The sequence below is a fragment of the Oncorhynchus clarkii genome, chromosome 31 (genome assembly GCF_045791955.1).
Source record: "Oncorhynchus clarkii lewisi isolate Uvic-CL-2024 chromosome 31, UVic_Ocla_1.0, whole genome shotgun sequence".
Taxonomy (NCBI): Eukaryota; Metazoa; Chordata; class Actinopteri; order Salmoniformes; family Salmonidae; genus Oncorhynchus; species Oncorhynchus clarkii.
This window is the reverse complement of record NC_092177.1, coordinates 29849327-29863943: the sequence shown is the minus strand read 5'-3', so window position 1 is coordinate 29863943 and position 14617 is coordinate 29849327. Positions and strand designations below refer to the sequence as shown.

Genomic DNA, 14617 nt, shown 5'->3' with positions numbered 1-14617 from the left:
TTATCCATGCAGTGATGCGCGGAGCACTATTGACTTTGAACAAAGGATGAAATGGATGGATGTGGCCAAGGCCTACCACTGCGGTTGTTTGTTCTCCAGCCAAGTGTTATGCTGCTAGGAGAGAGAGGGGAAGGAAGGAAGCAGGCAGGAAGGAGAAATGCCATAGATCTTCCAGTAGCAAGGTCACACAACCCACTATCTTTGCCCTCTGAATAAGACTTGTTTGTCCATGTCCAAGGCATTGTGAGACGCAGCTATATATCAACCCTGTGAATACAAACACAGCCATCTATTGTTGAGGGTGGTGGCTCTGAGCTGTGGCATCGTGAAGGAAAAGAGACACTCTGTTCACTGTTGCACATGATTTATAGGAAGGCCGTCTCGTGTTAAAGGCTACTGCAAAAAGACAAGGAGCTTGGTCACATCGACAGAGATTTCCTCCTGATATAATTATATCAAAAATCACTTAACTATACCCAGGAGCATCATCGGCCTATTGTTTCCTCTGATTGGATATGGATTGTTTTTTAGATCCGCATTTCCTGGACAAGATGTTTAAAAAGAGGTTGTCTATATTTAGAGAGAGATTCTATTCTGAGGAAAATCTGTCTTGGAGGACCTTCCTGTTCTTAACAGGAAGCAGACAGGATGACTCCCTTTTCTGTCCCTGCCCCTGAGCCTCCCTTCCCCCTGGCCACTGTCCCCCGACCGTTTCCGCATGCCTGAATGGCCTACCGTTTGATGGGTGTGAGAACTCCTATGTTGTCCATTGTGCAGAGGGCCTGTGTTTACCATGTCTCTTTGCGATCTTAACTTTAGTGACGTCTTTCAGACATTGTCATGGTACACTCTGGTAAAGTAATCAATCTCATGCCCATACTATCTCATACAACTGGTCAACATTGCTAAGTCTCATAATAAATGCTAACATTTGCTCTATTTTGAAAGACAATGGGAATGATATGCCCATTTTAAATAACAAATGATGATGAAAAGTCTTACCGCTTCAAGAGTGACGATCTGGTCAGGAGAAGTTGTTCTACAGGGAATCACTAGGGTGGATTCATGTCTGTAGCTAAACAGGGTGGATGGATTGCGGAAATGGTGCTCCACAAACGGATGTTTTTCATCTGTAGAACAAATCAGAAAATATCAATCATTATTTAAGGTCCTACGTTTTTAATATTGTTTAATTTAACTAAATGGTTTTGCTGTATAAAGTTGAAAGTTGTGGTCCTCAGCCTAAAGTGAAGCAGGAGAGAACATTTTCTTTAAAAAAATCAGGTTTTAAAAATCAAAGTAAGGATAATGTTAGGCCATCCATCTCACACAGAGATCAAATAGAATCTTCCAGACCAGTGAGATCCGCTCCTACTCCAAACCCCCTCCTGCTCCTCCTGCTAGGTGCAGATCTGGATAAAGAGACAGGGTGGAGACGGAGCTATCATAGCTATCACAGCTCCAGTCTTTCTCACCAGGGCAGGCATCCAGAGCCTCTCTGACTGGCTGTTCCTTCGCAGACCTGCTGTGGGAACTTCGTGGTTACACAAATACTTGAGTGATTTGTGGCAGGCTGAGCTGTTTAGGCATGATAAAGGGACTAGTATTTGAAAAACAAACAGGGAAAATGATGTAATAAACAGTTGGAAGGGCTTTGAAAGAGTCCTGGTTAGACTAAACACTTGGCTACCAGGCTGTCAGATCGCCAGGGGAGACAAAAAGAGAAGGCAGGGAGTCAGGCTAGGACCTCAGTAGGAAGACACACAACCTGTCCAGTGCTTTTCTGGCCATGAATATCAGCATCTGTTCTAAAGGCCAAACATTAAGACACAGGAGCTGGACACAAATATGTCCTGGAAAGAAATATGTCATGAACAGAAAAATGTCCTGGACAGAAATATGTCCTGAAGAGAAATATGTCCTTGAATGAAATATGTCCTGGACAGAAATATGTCCTGGAGAGAAATATGTCCTGGACAGAAATATGTCCTGGAGAGAAATATGTCCTGGACAGAAATATGTCCTGGAGAGATAGAAGGACCTCTCTGTTTTTCTTCTACAAACGGTTATTAATCAGGCTTGACGTTCTTATCTCTCTCTGCCCAGATATTCCATGAGACGTATCCCCACCACAGTCCCTCAGACTGAGACTACGATATTTAAAGGGACACTGATGTCAATCTCAACTATGACAATGTTTTAAGATATTTAGTGTTGTCCTGCATCGCTCTCACTGAGTAGAGACAATTGTCCACGTTTTATGAGAGGACTAGGCCTGTAACATGAGAGAGACCATAGCCGGTATCGTGAGAGGCTCCAGGACAGACTGACTGGAAAACAGAAGCCGGAGAGAGCAGGAAATAATAGTCAATGACCAGGGCTTCCGATGCGATCACACTCTCCTTCCCTGTTCCAGAAGGAGTCGGGCAGCGGAGGAAAGCCTTCCTCTCCCTGTTAGAAGCACAACTCCTTCTGCCCGTCTTTCACTAAACCCCCCACCCCCACTTTTACATATACTCATATACCTGTAATGACATACTCTTTATAACATGTGGAGAGCTTGGCTTTTGATGCTAGGCTAAATTAGGTGTGGAATGGATGGAGCCTCTCTTTTATAATTATTTTTTTTCTGTCTGGCTTCTAGCTCTTGTATCATGCAGGAAAACGTCAGGCTGTTCAGTGACCGTGGCCCTACCCTGGCCGTTAAGAGGCTCTAAGTTTGTTGTATTTGTTGGCTCTGTTTACACCACACTGCACTGGAAGGTGTCGGCCCATTTAACATCACCACCCGTTCTTAGAGAGAATGTCTTGAACTTATGTTGCTGTGAAACAAACCTACTCAACAAAAAAAATGATGAGGGAAAAACATAAAAAATGTGAAAAAGCTCCTTATCGGTGTTAAAGTTAACAGAATCCAACAACTGATTTAATCACAAAGTGAGATCCCTTTCATTTCCATTTTCACACGCTGGATTTCAATGGAGTTCATGGGAGAATGTCATTCTAGAACTCAACAATGATGATCTACTCTGTCAGCATGTACATGGAAAGCAATTTGGGATGCAAACACAGTATTGTATGTATGACAGGTGCTATACCATCATCATTACAATGTCTGAACAGTATAAAGCGGGTCTCACCTTTGACATATACGTAGGTAGAGCTGATGTCGGCGGAGGGCTGGGCGTACCTGCAGCTGTAGAGCCCCGTGTCGTTGGGGATCAGGTTTCTCACCAGCAGCTTACTACAGTGGGCGTTCGTCCGGGGCTCACACTCCTCCACATGAACCCCCTCCGAGGTGACGTTCCGCCAGGGCAGCCTCCAGTGCAGCTGGGACGCACCTCTGATGAAGACAGCAGAAGTTATCCATAATAACTGACACAGGATCCAATATTATTTATTATCCCTAATGGTTAAGATTTAGATTGAGGATAGGGACATCTGATTGGAGATCTGTGGTTAAGGGCAACCTCTAAGTCAAGTGACAAAGTAAAAAGAGGGTCCATCTGAGAGGGTCAGCCAGACCACCTGCATCATCACTATCTTATTACCCTCCTACACCCCCTAGAGCTCTGGGTCGTCATCCTCAGGTCAGCATGTCATCACCAGGTCAAACACCTTCATTGTCTCACCTGATTTATGCACACAAACATGCTCTTACAGGACACAGGAACCAGCTCACAAGATTCAATCTCAGTATTACCTAGATATAGAATTGATAGTGAAATCAGTGTTAAATGCTGGCTTTGACCTGACTTGACTTTGATAGTGGCCCCTCCCCTCAGGACCTCTCAAATTCTGTTTATTTGGAAGTGTTCGAAGGCCGTTCCAATAACCTGGAGTCATCTTGATAACAGGGACTTTTACATGAGAACATGGCTGGGATCTCTGGGACGATGTGTTCAAATACCACATTATCTCCAGTGTTCGTTTTTAAGGTCCCATTAAAAGCGATCCCGGTGGAGCTTGAAACATGTCTCACTGCATACCACTGCCACTGCCTACATTGCCTGGGGTCAAGAAACTCTCATCCAGAGGCCAGACACCATAGACAGTTATCGTCCGGGGCCTTTTTAGCACATGGCCTTGTAGGGAAGCGTTGCATTGGGCCACAGGGGTTAGCATTCCTGGAGTGCCTAGAAAATGATGCAAGGCTCTCTAAACGCTTAACAAATGTGTGAACTTCAGACAGACAGGGGTCCCACCGGCCCCCCGAAGGAAATTGGAACAGATTGATAAATTGGGACCACACTGTTTGCCTGGCTGGGAGAGTCACTGCCTATCTGCCTCTGTGGTCTGATGCTCCTGCAGTCCTTTTCAAATATACTCTCTCCTCTCTTTATCCTGGCCTAGCTGTCTAACGGGGCCAAATCAGAGCCTGGGTCTTTATTGCTTCAGTGATAGTCCAGAGAACAGCCATCAACTGGAGCAGGACCTGGCCTCACCTCCTGACTGACACTGATCTAATGAATAACGGGGGAGGGGGTTGCATGAACCTGTTTTTTTAATTTTTATGAAAGCCTTGCCAGGAAGTTCAGATTCTGTCCTTTACCTCTGTCATCAAAATGAATGACACATTTTAACAGTCATCTCCCCCCTTTTTTCTGTCCATATGACCTGACCAAGATAAACTTGTGTGGTCAAGAACAACTCTTGTTGTTGGTGAACTTGACATTAAGTATTTTGTTTCAGTGTGTGTGTGTGTGTGTGTGTGTGTATAATACCTGCAGGTGAGGTTGAGTGAATTCCCTGTGTGTAGAAGGTGTGTGTCCTCAGAGGGCAGCAGCAGAGGGGCTGGAAGGCTGACCTGACCTGTACAACACAGAAACACACACACACACATTCAGACATTGGCTAACACTCTGAGTCATTGGATACAAGAACACACTCTGAACACTTCAAAGTGGCGCTTCATAGTACTCTCATACAACAAATTACACCATGCCTCCATTTACAGTCAACCAGTTCCACTCTCTCTCTGAATCCTACAGTCTGACTCACCAGTGGTGTGATAATGCATTGGGAGTTTTTTTCCTGAGTACAACCCATGTGTATTCACTTAGTGCTGGTCTATTCTGCTGTGAGGGGGTGGGAGGTGTTTACGGGGCAGTCCGTGCAGAGTAGGGTGCTGGAGGATACTGGTCTGGTCTGATAGTGATGAGTTATGTGAGTGTGTTTGAGAGGAGTGGGTGTGAGGCAGATGAGAAGGGGAGGGGGGAGTAGGGGGGACATGGGGAGCAGCTGTGCCCCTCAGCCAGAGAGGTCACTCCAGTCAGAACCGGGGAGAACTGGGCAGACGCAGATGAGCTCGGCAACATGTCCACAAGTCCTTCGTCCAGCTCAATCAGTCAATCTAGTTTGGTGGGGACTCTCTCTTCCTCTCTTTCTCCATTTTATAACAATGCTGACACACACTTACAGTATATGGGCAGATTCACTTTTTGATTGACCTCTGACCTTTGCTGCATGCGCTGTATTCTATTATTACATTTATAGAGAAGAAGGACAAAAGGGGAAGTTGAAACGGTGGATTAAAAATCCCAGTTGTTGGTGGGCCGGCTGAAGCTGTTGATAGGTGCTGCTCGCGGTGCTCAGCATAGGAAGCACTGTCATTCTCTCTGCTGTCCGTGAGTTGTGACCGTCTCACAAGTGATTTCCTTCTTTTGACTCTCTACTCCCCAAGCAGCTTGTGTACAGTCAACATGTGGTTTCCAGGCAAACACGTTTATAAAAGGTTCTCTTTAAGAGCAAATGTCTGCCTGCCCAGCGCTGACAGTATCCAGAAAGACAATGGAATTACACAACAAGGCTAATTCCCTGGGTGGACTCCAGAAACCTAGACACACACAAATGCAGGTGAACACACCAAACACACACACGCATACACACTCAAAAGTACACAGAGTTGCAGTTTGTTTTATTGTGGGGGTCTGAACAGCTGTTGTCCAAGAATGAACTGACAGTGCCAACGTTGGCACTCAATATCAACTTCCTTCCATAATGTTGTAACATCATTGTTTCATAGTCCAAGGTTATTTGGAGGGGAAGGGATGTGGTCAAAGGTTTTCAAAGGGATGAAAACATTCCTCTCAGTATGACAGAGTACTACCAGTATAGGGTCTACGTATACCACATCGCTCTCTTTAATACTTCTACGAAACATAATCAGAGATCAGAATCTCCAGACAAACACGTTATTAATAGTCTGTAGATATTACTCAGTTGTTATTGCCCATGTGTGTATTTCCATATGGATAGATCGATGTACATAAACAAAGGCCTTGAAGAATTTGCCGGCGCATCTTGAACACGAGCTGAGAAAAAAGAATGTACACTGAGATTCCTAGAAAACTTTCCATTAATGTTAATATATATATATATATATATTGGTGTCTGGAACACTACTGTTGATATTACGTTACCAAGCTAAGGGATGGACCTAGAGAAATGCAACCACTCTCGTGGATGGTCATGGACTGAACATGAACCATGATATCAAAATGAGAGTTTTAACCATGTTTTGAGGTTATACAGTGTTTGTTTACATTTACATTGTTTACAAACATTGGAGTAAAACAAGCTTATATTTGAGCTTTTGATCAGGTACAACAGTTGAACTAAACTCATGAGGCATTTATAAGTTATATTCTTCAAGAATCAGTGCGTATATATCCTGCATTTATAAGTTCAAAAATGAAGTCCAAAAATGAATGTAGCAACTTTGGAACCAAGAACAGTTTCCCCGCTCTGCACTATAACAAACTACAGATGGATGGTTCAGCAGGGGCCCCTGGCAGCCCACTTAAAAAGCCCCCCCCCCCCCCCCCCCCCGGCTTACCCCCTTTATCAAGCCCTCCACTCCCTGCCCTGTCCCTGTCGCTCTCCACCCACAGCCTCCCATCCCATCCTACCCCCACCTGCCTGCCCAGCGCTGACCTCAGCAGGCCCCCCGCCACAACCCCCCGCGAACAGCTGTGTGCTGCATTCCTCCAGTGGAACGCCTGGAAATGCTAGAAATTGTGCTTGTTGTGCTGGTTCAGTTCTCATTAGGAGACATTAAAGAAGAGGACAGACATTGAACCAGACCATGCCTCCATTTACAGTCAACCAGTTCCTCTCTATGAATCCTACATAAATGCATTGGATTTTATGGACATGGAACCACTATCTGATGTCTCTCTAGGTTGCCATATTCAGCTCACTCTGCTGGCTGGTGTTGGGCTCTTGTGCCAGTTATCAAACAGCAGTTGGCATTGTCAGTGTTAGTCTGGGACCCCCCATTCATAAGTTCCAAGCCTCCCTCTGTGCAGAGCTGGGGCACCCTCAGCAGGGTCGGTACAAACTGGAAGCATCAGGTTTTCAGAGGAAAAGCAAAGAAGATGCCTTCAGTTTCATTTGACCCCGCTCAGGTGTTTCTTTTTCGCCTGCATCCTTACCAGGAAATGCTAACTTGTACTATAGGTTTAAAAAGGCTTCTAAAGTTTGCAATTCCCATTTTAAAATGTCAGACTTGATTTGCCCTTATCAACCTCTATTAAAAAGTCCATAAACTATAATCAACATAATAATTCACATTTTCTGTTGCTGCAGAATTATTTTCCTGCACCTGTAGGTTATGTCACGTCTACCCCAGCTCCCGCTCTCCGGCGCTCGATGTAGCCAGTTTACTCATTATTACACACACCTGCCGCCATCGTTACACGCACCTGCACCTCATGAGAATCACCTGGACTCCATCACCTTCCTGATTACCTCCCCTATATCTGTCACTCCCTTTGGTTCTTTCCCCAGGCGTTATTGATTCTGTTTCTGTGTTTCATGTCTGTATGCTACTCGTGTTTCTTGTTGTGTTTCATGTTCCGTTATTTATTAAATGTGGTCTCTGTATTCTTAGCGTACACGTTACAGGTTAAAGCTGGGAAAACAGCACAGGACATCGCAGTCGCTACATTTCCAGGAAGGACTTTTGCTTCCATATGATGGGATTCCAAGTTCTATTCTGAAGTGTTTGTGGTCAAGCCAAACAGAAAACAGAGAACAAACAAGGCCTCCAAACAATGACCAATTCCAACATTTGACTGTTTTTAAACTAATCCAAACCCTACCTTTGTGTCTAGTCCCCATGGAAAGCAGTGTGCTCTTGAAAAACCCCAAAATAGTTTCAGCTGTGCTGCCAAACACTTGTGTAATACAACAACTATCTCATGATGTTGAATCCATTGGGTAAGAAACTGCTGAACCCAATGTGAATCTGCTAAAAGAGGAAGAGAGATCGACAGAGAGAGAGAGAACAAAAGCAAGAGCGAGTGAGAGAACAAGAGTGGGAGTCTGAATGTGGCTGTGCCAGGCAGTCCGGGCTAGCGGCCAACAGCTCATGTCTGATACTATGTAATAAAACCCTATTCTTTATTACGGTATGAGATGACTGTACTGTCACGGTGTTTGTGAGGAAATCCCCAGTCACAACTTAAAGTGCAGGGTATAATGTACGGAATTCCCTCATCTGCGGCTGGTACACCTCTCCCTGTGCTTCCCGTCCTACCATGTACCAGCAATGCCATCTCTGGAGTGAGGATCTTTTTTGGGGTCTTCAAGGCAAAAACAACAATGTGGAATAATGACTCCCTCGTTTAACCTTGCCACTCCATCTCTTTGTATGTCCAACATGGAGAACAAAGGGAGAGAGAGGATGGTGGGGGGGGGGGGGGGGGGGCGCACTCCTTTATGAAAGAGAAAGGTCAGAGGCTTGTGAGTCATCTTCGCTGCAGTGTGTCCATGGATATAGCAGAGAAGCACAACAGTAGTCAGCGGTAGTCAGTCAGTGGCCACTGACATGATCACTGGCTTCCTGTATTGCACTGTGGTGCTCAGGGCCACCATGTTTACCTCAATGGAACATTACAATATTTCCACACATTTATCACAATATATTTTGGTTAAGCGACTGGCTTTAATGCTGCTGTGAATTTCCCAGAAAAGGAACTTAAAATGTTCCATTATTCATTTCCAGGCTTTACTGGCTCACAGTTGGTGGGCTATCCTGGTTTTGTAAGGTTACTTTGGGGTTAACCTGTCCTGTACTGTTATATCCCTCAAATTCATTGCCTCATAGTGTGACGATGCAGCCATCCCGCTGCGATCTCGTTCTGAGACAGTGGTATTTCACGGTGAGTTGTCTCTAGTTTGAGTCTTTCAGAACAGAAAAACATAAAGACAAACTCACAAGATTTTTTATGCTCTGGTGGCAGATGTACAACGGAGACCTGAAAACCACGACAAGAGTACTGCCAAAATAACAAGTTGCTACTACTATTTACTGTGCAGTTAGAGTTTCTAACTGTTGTGACTGCACTCTCACACCGGGTCCTTCAGAAAGCACTGCACTCTGCCAACAATATGGTTAAGACAACAGTAAGAGAGACTTTTTTATTAGTCCGTAGATTAGCTTTGGGAGTTTGGAGACAGAATGCACAAGCCTCCCCTTTAAAAAAGCAGAATAAAGGAACATCTGGCCAAGATGGGTGGCCAGTCAGCTTTTCCTGGTTATATAGAATTAAACGTGGTTAACTATAGGAAGATCCTGTATATTGAGATTCCTACGAGCTCTTCCACTGTGTAAGCCAGGGGGATTCTTGAAATTGAAATCCCATGCAGGGGTTAAAACTAAATATACAGCTGGCTCAGCAAGAGAGATGTACATGTCTTATAGAGGGGGATGCTGCTATCATCCCTGCTAACAACAGCAACAGCAACTGAACATCCAGATTCAACTGAAGTGCTTCTGCGGTGCTGGTAGAAATCTCCCAATACAAGAATCCATCATGCACAGGAGAGGTAAGACATCTGAGGAACCTGCAAACACCCACAGCTCAGTTCACATTTCACATTGGAATAACAATGCACTGGTGGCTGTGTTGGCTGTCAATCAAAGAGAAACAGAGACGCTTGGTGTGTGTGTGTGTGTGTGTCAGGGGGAAAAGCAATAGGAAAGAGGATTTACCAATTTCAAGCATCTACAGTGTAATCAACGCTTCCTATTTCACCTATCACCAGCATTGCCTTACAAATCCACCAACAATCTCAATGCTAAACAAGGTAGCACCACCAATACTATAATGGAAAGGGGGGAAGGGGATACCTGGTCAGTTGCATTCAACCGAAATGTGTGTTCCGCATTTAACCCAAGGAATAGATAGATGCCTATTATTCAACTTAGTTGGGTTTATTTCAGATTGTAGAGGACAAATCACCCCCCCCCCCCCATCCCTGTAGTGCTGTACCGTACCTGTCCCACTGACCAAACCTCTCCACATCTGCCTCAGTCTTGAGATGAGTTTACTACTAATGGCTCTACCATATAGCCAACCGCCATGCAGAAACAATGGTCCACCTTTGCTCAGCCTCATTGTCTTGAGATTGGGGCTTGACATACATTGGTGCTTCAATGAGAACGTAGCGTGTCACGTTTCCGTGACCTCTATCGGCCAGAACAATTCCAGGGTGCCTCCTGCCCTCCCCACCCCTTGTCTGTTTCTTCCTTGTGATTTTCCCATGCTCTGCGTGTGGACAGTGAAGGAAATCTACTTGGAAACAGTGTAGATAAACTAGAGAGACTGAAAAAGTAGCAGGGGAGGGAGGGGCCAGTATTTCCTCTGTTTGGATGTGATGTTAATTCGGACATTGGGAGGAAGACATATCTGTGTTGCACACCGGGCAAGACAGAATGTAGAGAAAGTACTGCTCCATCTTGTTTAGGGATGGATCGTAATGTACAGAATGGTTACCTGGAGGAAAATGGGGGAGGGTCATGCCATTAGTATTTTTAAAATCTATTCATGGGGAGAGTCATGCCATTTTCTAATTGATGAAATGTCTATATTTCTCAGTGTTAAAAAAAATAGTTGCTTATTAGGCTATATATTGATGTGTGCTCAATGCTGCCCCTGATCTCTGATTTTCCGCAAATAGGATATTTACAGTGCCTTGCGAAAGTATTCGGCCACCTTGAACTTTGCGATCTTTTGCCACATTTCAGGCTTCAAACATAAAGATATAAAACTGTATTTTTTGTGAAGAATCAACAACAAGTGGGACACAATCATGAAGTGGAACGACATTTATTGGATATTTCAAACTTTTTTAACAAATCAAAAGCTGAAAAATTGGGCGTGCAAAATTACTCAGCCCCTTTACTTTCAGTGCAGCAAACTCTCTCCAGAAGTTCAGTGAGGATCTCTGAATGATCCAATGTTGACCTAAATGACTAATGATGATAAATACAATCCACCTGTGTGTAATCAAGTCTCCGTATAAATGCACCTGCACTGTGATAGTCTCAGAGGTCCGTTAAAAGCGCAGAGAGCATCATGAAGAACAAGGAACACACCAGGCAGGTCCGAGATACTGTTGTGAAGAAGTTTAAAGCCGGATTTGGATACAAAAAGATTTCCCAAGCTTTAAACATCCCAAGGAGCACTGTGCAAGCGATAATATTGAAATGGAAGGAGTATCAGACCACTGCAAATCTACCAAGACCTGGCCGTCCCTCTAAACTTTCAGCTCATACAAGGAGAAGACTGATCAGAGATGCAGCCAAGAGGCCCATGATCACTCTGGATGAACTGCAGAGATCTACAGCTGAGGTGGGAGACTCTGTCCATAGGACAACAATCAGTCGTATATTGCACAAATCTGGCCTTTATGGAAGAGTGGCAAGAAGAAAGCCATTTCTTAAAGATATCCATGAAAAGTGTTGTTTAAAGTTTGCCACAAGCCACCTGGGAGACACACCAAACATGTGGAAGAAGGTGCTCTGGTCAGATGAAACCAAAATTGAACTTTTTGGCAACAACGCAAAACGTTATGTTTGGCGTAAAAGCAACACAGCTGAACACACCATCCTCACTGTCAAACATGGTGGTGGCAGCATCATGGTTTGGGCCTGCTTTTCTTCAGCAGGGACAGGGAAGATGGTTAAAATTGATGGGAAGATGGATGGAGCCAAATACAGGACCATTCTAGAAGAAAACCTGATGGAGTCTGCAAAAGACCTGAAACTGGGACGGAGATTTGTCTTCCAACAAGACAAAGATCCAAAACATAAAGCAAAATCTACAATGGAATGGTTCAAAAATAAACATATCCAGGTGTTAGAATGGCCAAGTCAAAGTCCAGACCTGAATCCAATCGAGAATCTGTGGAAAGAACTGAAAACTGCTGTTCACAAATGCTCTCCATCCAACCTCACTGAGCTCGAGCTGTTTTGCAAGGAGGAATGGGAAAAAATGTCAGTCTCTCGATGTGCAAAACTGATAGAGACATACCCCAAGCTACTTACAGCTGTAATCGCAGCAAAAGGTGGCGCTACAAAGTATTAACTTAAGGGGGCTGAATAATTTTGCACGCCCAATTTTTCAGTTTTTGATTTGTTAAAAAAGTTTGAAATATCCAATAAATGTCGTTCCACTTCATGATTGTGTCCCACTTGTTGATTCTTCACAAAAAAATACAGTTTTATATCTTTATGTTTGAAGCCTGAAATGTGGCAAAAGGTCGCAAAGTTCAAGGGGGCCGAATACTTTCGCAAGCCACTGTAGTGTGGTCTCAATCAAACGATCCATAGCCTATAAGCTATGGTCCGAAATACAATATTCTTGAAAAAGGCCGATACCGATATCCGATATTTTCTTTGCCAAAAAAACAATACAGATAACAGATATTAAATTTTTTTGCGGCCTTTCAAGCATTCTACTACAGTTAAACAGTTAACACATTACACATTGACGTAGCTGTCTAAGGCACTGCATCTCAGTGGAAGAGGCATCACTACAGTCCCTGGTTCGAATCCAGGCTCTATCACATCCGTCCGTGATTGGGAGTCCCATAGGGTGGCGCACAATTGTCCCAGCGTCGTACGTGTTTGGCCGGTGTAGGCCGTCATTGTAAATAAGAATTTGTTTTTAACTGACTTTCCTAGTTAAACAAAGGTTGCACACACACCACACTGACCCCAAAATGATTTTGATGGCATTTACGTATTTCCCCATTACCAGTAAAACATCATCAAAAACTATTTATTTCACTTACTTGCTTTGCTGTTTCGTTGTTCATTTGTTCAGTCATTTCATTCTCAACCAGGATTTCTATGGAATGCCTTTGGGGTCTTTTAATGTCAAAAAAGATACACATCAAATCATAACACTATTTGAAGTGTCAAATAAGCTTGTTGACCAATCAGGATCTGAATATGACTGCACGTCACATAATAATTAAACGAGTTCATACATTTTTTGTTATTACACATTGATTACACTATCACTCGTATTTCATATTTCACAACGATTCATCGATGCATATGCTATGATGCTGGTAAAGTTGCTTCGAGCATCTACAGTGCTGGTCCTCAAAAAAAACTAGCTAGCTCATGGATGCAAACAATGTTCTTCCCCAAAAACATAGCAAAACGACATAATCTGTTTCAGTAGCTACAGTTAGCTAGCTAACTAAACTCAGCAAAAAAATAAACGTCCTCTCACTATCAACTGCGTTTATTTTCAGCAAACTTAACATGTGTAAATAACATAAGATTCAACAACTGAGACATAAACTGAACAAGTTCTACAGACATGTGATTAACAGAAATGGAATAATGTGTCCCTGAACAAAGGGGGTCAAAAGCAAAAGAAACAGTCAGTATCTGGTGTGGCCACCAGCCATTAAGTACTGCAGTGCATCTCCTCCTCATGGACTGCACCAAATTTGCCAGTTCTTGTTGTGAGATGTTACCCCACTCTTCCCCAAGGCACCTGCAAGTTCCCGGACATTTCTGGGGGGAATGGCCCTAGCCCTCACCCTCCGATCCAAAAGGTCCCAGACGTGCTCAATGGGATTGAGATCCAGGCTCTTCGCTGGCCATGGCAGAACACTGAGATTCCTGTCTTGTGGGAAATCATTCACAGAATGAGCAGTATGGCTGGTGGCATTGTCATGCAGGAGGCTCATGTCAGGAAAAGCCTGCAGGAAGGGTACCACATGAGGGAGGAGGATGTCTTTCCTGTAATGCACAGCGTTGAGATTGCCTGCAATCTCAGACCATGATGGACCCTCCACCTCCAAATCAATCCCGCTCCAGAGTACATGCCTCGGTGTAACGCTCATTCCTTCGACGATAAACGCGAATCCGACCATCGCCCCTGGTGAGACAAAACCGTGACTCGTCAGTGAAGAGCACCTTTTGTCAGTCCTGTCTGGTCCAGCGACAGTGGGTTTGTGCCCATAGGCAACGCTGTTGCCGGTGATGTCTGGTGAGGACCTGCCTTACAACAGGCCTATAAACCCTCAGTTCAGCCTCTCTCGGCCTATTGAGGACAGTCTGAGCACTGATGGAGGGATTGTGCGTTCCTGGTGTAACTCGGGCAGTTGTTGTTGCCATCCTGTACCTGTCCCGCAGGTGTGATGTTCGGATGTACTGATCCTGTGCAGGTGTTGTTACACGTGGTCTGCCATTGAGAGGACGATCAGCTGTCTGTCCTGTCGACCCTGTAGCGCTGTCTTAGGCGTCTCACAGTACGGACATTGCAAATTATTTCCCTGGCCTCATCTTCAGTCCTCATGCCTC

General features: G+C 44.4%; 1 protein-coding gene across 1 annotated transcript in view; it reads right to left on the bottom strand.

The window, feature by feature from the left end:
* LOC139391159 (vascular endothelial growth factor receptor kdr-like) overlaps positions 1 to 14617 on the bottom strand; it is an 80240-nt gene that overhangs the window by 59028 nt on the left and 6595 nt on the right. The window contains exons 2-4 of the mRNA XM_071138720.1: positions 4725 to 4812; positions 3141 to 3343; positions 1003 to 1130 (exon numbers count right to left, since the gene is read on the bottom strand). Of these exons, the coding sequence (XP_070994821.1) occupies positions 1003 to 1130; positions 3141 to 3343; positions 4725 to 4812 (419 nt within the window). The remainder of the gene's footprint in view (positions 1 to 1002; positions 1131 to 3140; positions 3344 to 4724; positions 4813 to 14617) is intronic.